Source organism: Salvia hispanica, chromosome 4 (genome assembly GCF_023119035.1).
Source record: "Salvia hispanica cultivar TCC Black 2014 chromosome 4, UniMelb_Shisp_WGS_1.0, whole genome shotgun sequence".
Lineage (NCBI taxonomy): Eukaryota > Viridiplantae > Streptophyta > Magnoliopsida > Lamiales > Lamiaceae > Salvia > Salvia hispanica.
In genome coordinates, this window is record NC_062968.1 from 50,879,611 (window position 1) to 50,891,972 (window position 12,362).

The 12,362-nt window shown below is 35.0% G+C and overlaps 2 protein-coding genes across 2 annotated transcripts; one reads left to right on the forward strand and one right to left on the reverse strand.

The window, feature by feature from the left end:
- Window positions 1-482: 482 nt before the first annotated feature.
- On the forward strand, window positions 483-6,551 carry LOC125221347 (beta-galactosidase 16-like). The gene is made up of 18 exons (XM_048123470.1): window positions 483-635; window positions 1,110-1,205; window positions 1,659-1,771; window positions 1,871-1,937; window positions 2,075-2,167; window positions 2,587-2,730; window positions 3,296-3,390; window positions 3,480-3,588; window positions 3,675-3,759; window positions 3,930-4,048; window positions 4,127-4,291; window positions 4,508-4,689; window positions 4,810-4,898; window positions 4,991-5,100; window positions 5,426-5,518; window positions 5,664-5,768; window positions 6,129-6,274; window positions 6,437-6,551. Exons 1-18 carry the CDS (start codon window positions 504-506, stop codon window positions 6,549-6,551), a joined length of 2,058 nt encoding a protein of 685 aa, XP_047979427.1. The 5' UTR covers window positions 483-503.
- A 3,130-nt stretch (window positions 6,552-9,681) lies between these two features.
- LOC125221704 (N-glycosylase/DNA lyase OGG1) lies at window positions 9,682-11,707 on the reverse strand. The gene is made up of 3 exons (XM_048123914.1): window positions 10,927-11,707; window positions 10,360-10,570; window positions 9,682-10,252 (listed from the first exon to the last, which is right to left on the reverse strand). Exons 1-3 carry the CDS (start codon window positions 11,625-11,627, stop codon window positions 9,971-9,973), a joined length of 1,194 nt encoding a protein of 397 aa, XP_047979871.1. The 5' UTR covers window positions 11,628-11,707; the 3' UTR covers window positions 9,682-9,970.
- Between the last annotated feature and the right edge of the window lie 655 nt (window positions 11,708-12,362).

Here is a 12,362-nt window from a genome sequence, read left to right on the forward strand (position 1 = left end):
ATCCTTACAAATATAAAAATAGCAATTTAGTAAGGAAACAATAAATTAACAGAAAACCGGTTAAAATAAAATTGGTCCGGTTTGAATTACTCTAATTTAAGAGTATATATACGAGTACGTACAATTTAAGTAAATTATCTTTATTCATTAGTAAAATGCCATTTTGTGGATGCATAAACGAAGCAAATGCAACACGTGCTCTGAGTTAATTCCCTTAAATTAATTAATTTAGTTACGTACACGTTACACTCGACACAAAAGAAATCGTTTTTAGTGAATTGATGATCTTCTTAATTAATGCAGCATTTTCGCAATGTCCCTATATATTTACTCCATCTATCTATAACACTATGACATACCTTCTCCTTGAATTCTGTTTTGACTTCATGTGTTTTCTTATGCTATAATTAACCAACTTGGTTTCGTGCATAATCTGCGTGATACTATAATTTGTAGCTAGAGAGATGGTGGGGTGGGCGTTTGTGCTGGTGTTGGTGCTGGCCATGGCGGCGGCGACGGCGACGGCAGCAGATGGTGGTGGCGAAGTGAGGTATGATGGAAGGTCGCTCATCATCAATGGGCAGCGGAAGCTTCTCTTTTCTGGCTCTATTCATTATCCAAGAAGCACTCCTGATGTATAAACTCTCTCTCTCTCTCTCACTCTCACACACACATATGTATTCCATATCTATACATGCATGAAAATAAAATCAAGTTTTTCATACTCCCTATTATGCCAAAATCAAGACCATGATCATGACCACATCGTTGCATCAATGCACATTAACGCTATTATTCATTGACAACACCAAAATTTGACGGGTGTGCATCAATTAAGCATTGAATTTGTCTAGAAAAATACGAGACAGTTGGGAATTTTTAAAATTTTGTGATGTGTCATTTAAAAAGCGTGGAACTAAAATTCGACAAAAATTCATGATTTTATATGTTATTATCCCATCTGAAAAATGATGATATATATAAAGCTAGTTATTTAAAACGTGTACCAACAAGAAATGATTGGGTTATACATAATACTATATCAGTGTCAAAATAATCTTACTTTTCTATTTTGGGTTGGCCACTGAAATTAGTTTCTATTTATACAGATGTGGCCGTCTTTAATATCGAAAGCTAAACAAGGAGGACTTCATGCTATTGATACCTATGTATTTTGGAATCTACACGAGCCTCAGCCAGGAAAGGTACTGACTATTGATCATCTTTTTAAAAACAACATAGACAAGATATGCTCTTTGTCTGTGTATATACTATATTACTTAGCTTTTTAATTACTACGTAGTACATGATTAAAACTCCACTTTATATCTCAACTTTTCAAACACCTTATATGTAGTACTCCCTCCGTTCCCCATTAAGAGTCACACTTTTCTATTTCGGTCCGTCCCCAATTAAGAGTCACACTTCATTTTTACCATAAATGGTAAGTAGGTCCCACATTCCACTAACTCACTCCACTCACATTTTATTATAAAACCAATATAAAAAGGTGGGTCTCACGTTCCACTAACTTTTCAACCAACTTTTATTTACATTTCTTAATACCCGTGCCCGGTCACACTGTGACTCCTAATCGGGGACGGAGGGAGTAACATTTTATTTTACTCATATACTAATTCTGTGGAAGGAATTTTCAGTATGACTTCAGTGGAAGAAACGATATAGTGAGATTTATCAAGGAAGTTCAATCTCAAGGCCTTTATGTTTGTCTAAGGATTGGGCCTTTTATAGAGGCCGAATGGTCGTACGGGTAATTAACCAGACTCGAATTTCCAATTAGTTGAAGATTAATCGACATTGCATCATAACTAAGTAGTACTACTTGCTTAAAAACATGTGTGTGCTATAGAGGCCTTCCATTTTGGCTCCATGACGTTCGCGACATTGTATTTCGTTCCGATAATGAACCATTTAAGGTATGTATCTTTTTTCAATCTTTGGTAGCTTTGTTATTTTGCAATCGAATAAGAAGTGTTACACTTAATATCTACATTATACAGTTATATACAAAAATAAATAAAAGATTAATCCTGTTTTATCCTTGATGCGACAGATTCTCATGCAAAACTTTGTCACGAAAATAGTGAATATAATGAAATTCGAGAATTTATTTGCCTCACAAGGAGGACCTATCATACTATCTCAGGTTCAATTTCTCTCTCCATATATATCTCTCATTTTTCAATTATTGTAGACATTGAAAATGAATAATGATAGCGTGCAATTTCTAAGGATGCTATCTAATATTCTCTCTGTTCCATAGTAATGGAGGCGAAACTTTTCAGCACGGAGATTAAGAAAAATTGTGTTAGGTGAGTTAAGTAAAGAGAGAATAAAGTTGAAAATGAAAAAGGTAGAGAGATGAAGAGAGAAGAAGAAAGTAAGAGAGAGTAAACTAGGTGTGGAAAAATGTGTTGATTTTTACTAAAAGGGGAAAGACTCTATTATTACTATGGAACGTACCAAAATGACAAAATGACTCTATTACTATGGAACAGAGGGAGTATATCATTGTATTGAGTAGTTGGATCATAGCCCCTTACCATAAAAATGGGATGAATTCAGATTGAAAACGAATATCAAAATGTTGAAAAAGGTTTTGGCGAGAAAGGGCCACCTTATGTTCGCTGGGCTGCGGCGACGGCTGTGGGCCTCCAAACCGGTGTGCCATGGGTTATGTGCAAGCAAGACGATGCTCCAGATCCCGTGGTAAAGTCCATTTCTCGATATCCTATTGTTTGATTTTTCTCAATTTATTAGTACTTCATATTATTAAAATTGTAAATTAGTATATGTAAAATTGATGTTGTATACAATTGTACCATATAATTTAATTTTCGACTGCTGAGCTTTGCAATCAGCACTCCATAAGTTGAATTTCAAGGTAACATGTTAAAACAAGTTAGAAATTGGCGTCAATCATTTAATCATAATTACAAACATGGATATAGATCTAGATCCACATTTATTTCCATGATTTGATCAAATTCTATCAATGCATACATGTATACTTTTTGGCGCACAATTCAATCAGAAAGAACTATGAAATCTTTGATTGACCATACATATTATTTGTGTGACAAAAGAATGGTTTTAAACTGTGTTATGAAGTTCTAAATTTCTGCTACTCCATATTTTTCTGTAATAAAGAAATATTAGCATTAACGGCATCATATGCTTATATACTTTTTTGTCTATATTAATAATTAAAATTCAAATTTAATTAAAGTTTGTTATCCTAGTCTAGTCTATGTATATTTCAAAACATTTGCAGATTAATTCCTGCAACGGATTGAGATGCGGGGAGACATTTGTAGGACCAAATTCACCAAATAAGCCAGCACTTTGGACTGAAAACTGGACACATTTGTAAGAGATCAAAGTATTATTACCATCGTATTGTTATAAATTATTTGAATACATGAGATGTATAAACCTACAATTTTTTTGCAATGAAGCTATGATGTGTACGGTAATGCCACCAGAATCAGATCGGCTGAAAACATTGCATACCACGTTGCTTTATTTATAGTAAAAAAGAATGGAAGCTTCATCAATTATTACATGGTATGTTCGAATTTTTGATCATTTTGACACTAGAATTACCACTCATATTACAACACTACTATTACATGGTCTATTTGAGTTTCTAGTTTCACGGGGGTACCAATTTTGGAAGAAACGGTTCTGCATTCGAGATAACTAGTTATTACGATCCAGCTCCACTAGATGAATATGGTAACTAACGTCTTATGTGATTTCCTCATATAAATTTCGATTTGGACTTTTTTGGAAAATTTCATACACTTGAAAAGTTATGAGATCGACCATAAATTATCGAAAAATTATGATTCAAATGCCGACTATCTTTTCTTTTTTGCGTCTAATTAATTTTCCAAAATTCATAGGTTTGATCAGACAACCAAAATGGGGACATTTGAAGGAACTTCACGCTGCAGTCAATCAATGTTCAGGCACCTTACTATATGGAACTCAAACTATCATCTCTTTGGGCGAATTGCAACAAGTAAATTCTTCAACTAGTATTTTTATTATGAGAATGGAGAACTCATAAATATAATTTTTTTTTCTCAAAAATTAACAGGCCTATGTATACAAGGGAGAAAAAAATGAATGTGCAGCATTTCTTGTGAACACAGACGGGGCACACGATGCAAACGTCCAATTTCAAAGTCGAACGTACGAAATCCCTCGAAAATCAATTAGCATATTACCAGACTGCAAAACGGAGGCATTCAACACAGCAAAGGTAACATATTAGGCATGTTAACTAAAAATAATTCAATCATTTTTGTCTCTTATACTTACCAATTTTATATTAATATTTGTGTACCTACTAACAAGATTTTAGATATCTTGCTCTACCATAATATTAAAAGCGAGTCCCACTATTTATTTTTGATATATTGACGGATTGATTAAATTGAGATCGTCTGATCATCATATCCTTGAAATACTTTAAAAGGTGAACAGTAGAGAAAGTACAAGAACAAGGACACCAGTTGTGAAGTTGGACTCAAAAGAGATATGGGAAGAATTGCATGAAGCTATAGCAGTATTTGATGATACATCATTGAAATCAAATATTTTGCTAGAGCAAATGAACACCACCAAAGATACTTCTGATTATCTATGGTACACTTCCAGGTAAAAAAATCAAGATTATTTCATATAACTTGTTATATATGTTTGTCACATTACCACAAATAGTAATGAATCTAAATCATAACTCGAAATTCCGACTTATTTTTCTAGTTTTATTTGCAGTTATGAGCAATCTGAGGAGCAGTCTTCTACTATAAGAGTAAATTCTCGTGGTCATGTGTTGCGCATATTTATCAATTGCAAATTTATTGGTGAGACAATATATTGACTTTATTACTACAAATCTCTTTATAAGAAAAATACTATATGTAGAAAATTAGAACAATAATATTGTTTTATTTAGGTACGGGACATGGGTTTTACAGAAATCAAAGTTTCAGTTTGGAGAAAAAAGTGACATTGAGAAAAGGAGTGAACGACATTTCGTTGCTAAGCATAATGACTGGATTACCGGTAAATTGACTAAATTCTATTTGTATTTGATTTATTATCAAGTCGACTGGTGCAATTTATGACTCATTTAAAGTTTTGAAATTCGCTGAATTGTTTAAGGCTGTGATTTTGTTACTATTATTTAACTTCGTGAACTTTTGCTTGCGGTTTTTCGGCTTGAGCGTTTCATTTTACAAGAAATGATTGGGATTTTCTTGTCTAATTACTCTTATCCAAGTTCATTTAAACATCTTTAGGGTAAAAAATATTATTTTTTATTTGTACCTTTGTAATGGTGAAAATTAATTACTATAAATCAATCTTGATTTAAAAAATGGCATTACAGGATTCTGGAGCATATATGGAGCGTAGAGCATCGGGATTGGAGAATGTGAGAATTGGAGATAAAGACTTATCTAACCTTTCATGGGGATACCAGGTATGTATGAATTCTTGTGAGATCTTCTCATTTTTGAGATGGATCTTGCTATGATCCTCCTCTAATTCACGCATTGCCCGCTCCAGAATTGCTTAAATGCCTTCATGAAATTTGACTATTTTATTGGATTAATTGCAATGCAAAGGTTGGGTTAAAGGGAGAAAGCATGCAAGTTTACACAGAAGATGGATCAAGAAAAGCAAAATGGAACAAATTTTGCTCATCTTCTCGGCCACTGAAATGGTACAAGGTACGTAAGTACTTAAATCGACAACGTTATGAGGGAAAATTGACAAAAAAGCAAGAAATTTAGGTTTGTTCGTAATTATTCCATGACGAGAGAAACGATGGCCTCTATTCATGAAGAAACGATTTTTTCTAGTTAAAAATATCAACAATATATTACACGTTATCGATCGTTTTTTTCATTGTGGAATAATTATGAACAAATTCAAATTTTGTGATTTTTCCCGCTGATTTTTAAAATTGCTGGATAGAATAAAATTCGGCCAAATCCTTACAGTTTTTTTTTTCCCGGTAGTTTGTCCTATATATTAGTTTTTCCAACAATATAAGTAATTAATTTATTTTATTGCATTTTCTTTCTTAGTCAAAATTTGATGCACCCAAAGGCAATGATCCAGTTGCACTAAATTTGGGATCAATGGGGAAAGGGCAAGTTTGGATCAATGGTGAAAGCATAGGTCGATACTGGATCTCATTTCTCAACCCTCAAGGCTCCCCTTCACAAATATGGTAATCGAGACGTTTTCGTTGCCTTAGGTAGCTATTTATGTTATGAACGACTGGTTTGTATGTTGTTCGTTATCTTTTTGACTGGTGTGTTTTGTCTTTTAAATTTTAGTGTCATTTCTTGATAATCAATTGTTATAACTTAAATACATAAATGTTTTGCAGGTATCACATACCAAGATCATTCTTGAAGCCTAGAGATAACTTGCTAGTGATATTTGACGAAGAAGGAGGCAATCCTTTGGGCATATCAGTAGATACCGTAGCAGTAACATACTAACAATGACATAATTAAACTATTTCTTGTTAATCTTTATTTCATTTTGTTTTGTTTCACCACAATAAAATTATCATAATATTAGTGAATTATAAAATGTGTCAAATTTTGTGATATCCCCGTGACTAGATATTAGGGCTCGTTCGGTGACCCTTAATTGGCCAAAATGGAGATCAATGCTATTAATGCGTTTCGGTGTTCCGTAGATGATTATGCATTAGCCAAAATAATTAATGATTCCCACTTGATTTTGCATATCTGCTCCGCTACAGTAGAAGCAGATTTGCGTGCAAGATTACCAAATTGACCCATTAATTTTTCATTTCCCCCATTCCCAAAGTGCTGTCATTTTGTAAGTACACTTCAACATACTTTCTCTCTCTAGTTCAGAAATTTTAGATCTGGTATGGAGTGTAACAGAGTTCTTTGCAGAATCAAACACTTCGTAATCCTCCTCACAACCAACCCAAAGTATCTTATACCCTGACCTGGCGGAGCAACCATTCATCGTCATTCCTACAGTTACACGTGAGAGGTTAGCAATGAATTCCACTTTTGGCAAACTGAACGGAAGAAGAAAAATGTTGCTATGGGAAGTCTTGCAATTACAGCTTCAAAGAGGTCCTCTGGAAAATCTTTATAAATTTCTTGCACACGATCGTCGCACAGGAAATTAGGAACCCAGGACAAGAGCAGGAAAGGGAGGTTGTCGAACGATCTGAGAGGCATCTGCCTCGCGACAGAGATTCCACCGACGCCGAGGACGGTACCGGATTTGTTGACTAGTAGTATGAGAAGGTTGCCTTTCATTCGATCCAGCGATGAGAAGGAGGCGTGGCTGCCTCTCGCGCGTCTATATGTGATTAGGGTAGTCGGTGGAAATTGTAAAAAATGTCAGGGACATTATTACCCATCCATTACCTGTTATATGGTCAACCACACCCACAAAGTAAAAAACTGAAGCTTAATTAGTGTGAACCAAACGATGCGGAAGAATACCAATATGGTGGGGTCACCCACATTTATTTCTACCAAATGGAATTGTGGACAACGTAACACGCCCTTAACATCTTAAATATCACGATTGTTTTTTGACATTATCACATGTACAGCCGAAATGACTCAAACCACCGGCAGATCCAGGGGGCAGGAGGGGACGACCGCCCCTTCCCGGCCGTCCGGCGAGCCTAAATGTCCCTTATAGTCAAGCCGGAAAATAGGAAAATCCCTCCCTTTATTCAATAATATGAGTTTTCAATAAATATAATAATGAAATTAGTTGTCTAGTGGTTGTGTTGTTAGTCTTTTAATTATGAAGTCTAGGGATCAAACCTCATTGAGACCATTTTTTATTCTTTTTATAACCATTCTTTCTTTATCTTATCAACTCATATTACTTATTATTACCCTATCAAATCATTAAAATACTTTTATGAATTTATATTTTTATTAATTTACACATATTGGTTTGTTATACTTACTATTTATTTTTTATTTCAATAATTTTTTAAAAATATTTCATACATTTTACTATTAAAATACTTATTTTATGTGATATTTTATTATATATTTATTATTTCTATATCAAAATAAAGGTTTGTGTTAAAATGACAACACCTCTTAAAGTGACATTGTGACATCACGTATCCAGCAATATTACGCTAGACAGCAATCTATAGATTGACGTCTAGCGTATTGGATATTGCTGGCCGAGAAAAATTCTTGTATAGTGTATTGGATATTGCTGGCCGAGAAAATTTACCCTTGAGCATTTTTTATGATTGACACATGACAGCTAATTTTTCGTCCACGTGTACAAATAATTGGTTATAAATAGTGGTATGGTGTTACTTTAAGAGGTGTTGTCATTTTAACGCACCCCTCAAAATAAATATTTAAAATATTTATGGAGTCTACATGTTTATTATTTTACTTATAATACTTTCTCTATCTCATGTTACTTGCACTATTCTATTTTGGCTCGTCCCGAACTACTTATAATATTTTTTATTTTAATTAAGAATTATGGTATTTAATTAGTATATTAAAGTTAATTAAGTGTTCCTCTATTAAGTAATCTCTCATTATGCTTAAAATGCTAATTTAATTATATTAAAAATCAATCCTAAATTTATGATCTAAAATGAAAAGTGCGAGTAATACGAGACGGAATGAGTATTACTTTTGTATTTTTATATTTTAAGTAATATATTATTTAATTATATTATTAATAATTATATTTAATTTTTTATATTTAATTCCGCCCCTCCCGTGTTCCGGTCCTGGATCCGCCACTGACTCAAACATCCAATCTATTGGTTGGAGGTAAAATTTGGTCATTGTCTCTTGTTCCATCTCCTACACACTCATATGTTAGGAATAAAATATACTCCCTCCGTTCCACGATAGTTGAGATATTTCATTTTCTGCACTCGTTTTGAAAAAATGATAATAAATAGTTAAAATGGAAGTAAAATAAAGTAAGAGAGAGAATAATATAGAGAAGAATCTTATCTATATTACACACTCTCTCTTACTTTACTATTTCTTTATTTTAACTATTTCTTATCATTTTTTTTAAAACGAGTGCGGAAAAAGAAATGATTCGACTACCGCGGAACGACGGAAGTATAATTACGACTATAAACCAAATAAACACATAAATTATTTAATCAATTTGATAAGATATGTATCTACACCCAGGGATAATGACATTGACAAGTCAGATATTTTACTATATAACCCTGATACAATTTACAATACGAGAGAATGTATAAAAAAAAAAGTAGTGGTCTAATCATATCCACATAGAAATCGAGTTAGGGCCTAAATATAAATTACATGGAATCCCAATAATGCGCAACTACAAGAATTGAGTTAGATAGTCCAAAATATAAGCTGTAGGAAGCCCAACAATATACAACAATAGGAATCAAACTTGGAACAGAGTGGATGATCTACTCACCTCCCTTCAAGCTTCATATTAAACACGTGTACAAATTTTACTATACAGACTACTTTATATTATGAATAAAATTAAAATTTTCAGATAAATAGTTGCATTTTCACAAAACTTCAGTCCTCAACTAGGATTAGTTACAGGTTGAAGAAAGTTTATAGTACAATTCATGAATTGTAAACAAAAATCAAGTGTCTCTCACACAATTTATTTCAAACAACCAATTAGTAAATTGCATGAATGTGTTACAAAGAATCTACGTTGTACAGAGAGAATATTGTTTCATCACCTAAATACTCATTTCTTGAATCTACATTTGCTAGATCAAGCAAGCTTCTCTAGCAGTTGTAGCATGAACCAGTGAAACAAAACCATCACCATGTCCAGATAAGCTGCTTCAACTTGTAAGCAACAACCCCGATTTTCGCCCTTTTCAGCAACGCACCGTCTCCCTCTAATCTTCTCATTTACCAATCAATTTTCTTTTGCTGCGGGGAATTCCCTTTGTTTCTTGTACTACCTCGCTTTTAACTTGAATCTCGACTGAGCTTCTTCCTTTGTCAGCCTCCCAGACGCTTGGTGGCAACATAGCTTTCTGAGAAGGGAGTTCAGAGATGAAGAGCAGGGTCTGCGCCCATCCAGCATACTTCCCATATTTGCTCACAAAAGCATCCGCAACACGACTGCAGATTCGTGGTGTCAAGCTGGTGCCTGCCAGTTCAGGAAGGAGATACCTGGTAGCGATCTTTTGCAAATGAAGATTAGTAAAATTGATCAAATATGATCTCTCTTTTCTCTTTCCCCAAAATAAGAAACATCAAGCATAGGAGGAACTGGGATGTGTTAACAAACCTTCCACACATGAGTATCGACAGGAATGGCGTGATGATGATCCAAAGCGAAAAGAGCAATGCACGCAGCAACCTTCGGGCCAACACCAGGTAAACTACAGAGACCGCCAACCGAGTCTTGAAGATCTAGTTTACGAAGAGAAGCAAGCCACTCCTGACCCCCTCCAGGCTTTGATTGCAAAGCTGCGACAGTGCCAACAATATATTTAGCCCTGATCCATTTTCAAGACAAATTTATAAAGCCTCAAGAAGATGGTAAGTAAGCATTGTGGCAATCATACTTCATTATCAAGAACAGCAATTTGTGAGAGAAGGAAACTCCTGAATCAAGGCTGCATTTTTACCCAATTTCTCACACCCAATCAAAAGGAAAAAACACATAGATTTTCATTAACTCAAATCATTAGCAAGACTACACCAATAGCTCATCAAAGCACAGTTATGAAGCAACCATGAAGAAATGTCCATAAATGAATACAATTAAATGCAAGTTTCTATCAGAACTCCATCAAATATGCATAACCAAATCTAAATAAACTTCAAACAAGCTAAATAAATCAAAGTCTACCTGTACCCAAAACCAGCCTCTCGAAGCTCGGCCTCAGACAGCAGCGCCAGCTTCTCAATCGACGGAAACTCGTAAAACTCGAATTCTCCCACATTCCCCAGAAATCTCCCCTTGGACGAGATGAAATCCACCATTTTCGTAATCCTCTGAATATTATTATTCGAGGAGCAAATAAACTGGATCAGACATTCCAAGGGATCCTGCCGCAAAACCCTAGCCCCCTCCAAATGCAACGCGAGCTCAGCAAACCTCGAATCGGCGGCCCTAAATTCGTCCCAAATCGAATTCAGCGAAATGCCCATGTTCAGAAAATCGAAAAGCTCGGTCCTTGCGCGGTCCTCGTCGTCCGTGAAATGACAGAAATACCCCACGCCGTTGTCTTCGAGCTGCTTGAGGGAGATGAGGTGGGGCCCGATTGGGCCGGTGTACTGCAGCGGCCCGGTTTTCTTCCACCGGAACGTCTGGCCAGTGGGGAATGTGAGCGGTAGATAGAGCTCGGATTTGGTGATGTTGAGTGGCTTCCAATTGATCTCAGCGGCGGAGGTGGGGAGTGGTTGGGGATTTTGGAGAATGTTGCGGCGTTTTGTGGAAACGGAAGTGATGAGCTTTGTGAAGGATTGGCGGTGATGCGGCGGTGGAGGGGTTGAAGGGCACGGAGTCAAGGGAGATTTTGGTCTTTTCATTCTTGCGATTGATCGCATGTAGAGTAGAAGATTAGGGATTACAGTTACACCTCTGCCGCCATTTTTGGGGAGAAGTAAGAGAAACTAAAACTTGTGAAGCGAATTGATGAAGAATAAAATGTTAACGGGTAAAAACTAGTTATAGTTGTAATTTACGTAAATTTGAGGGAGCAAAATTGCAATTTATAACGGCAAAATTATCAGATGAATTTTGAGTGGTTAATCGGTCGGGTGATTAGCCAAACAACTTTAATGCTATTGGATTGGGATATTGAACTTTAATTAATTAAAGTATAATAAAGAGAGTGCAAACCCATATATTTCTCTACTGTAAAGAAATAGTACGAGGTAATAATATTTTAAACATGTGAAAACACTCTTGGTCAAACAAACATAATAAGTAGAAATTCCTCCGTTCCATGGTAATAGAGTCATTTTAGCATTTTGGTACGTTCCATGATAATAGATGCATTTTCTTTTTTAGTAAAAGTCAACACATTTTTTCACAAATACTTTACTTTCTCTTACTTTATTCTCTCTTCATCTTTCTACCTTTTTTCATTTATCAATTTACTCTCATTTTCTTAACTCACCAACACAATTTTTCTTAATCTCCGTACCGAAAAGAAACGACTTCATTATTATAGAACAGAGGAAGTAATAACTATGTTCATTGGAGCTTTCCTAGCTTTCTCTCTTTAAATTGTGCAATGAGGAATTGTTCTTCTATTGTATTGGCAATGCATGTGGATA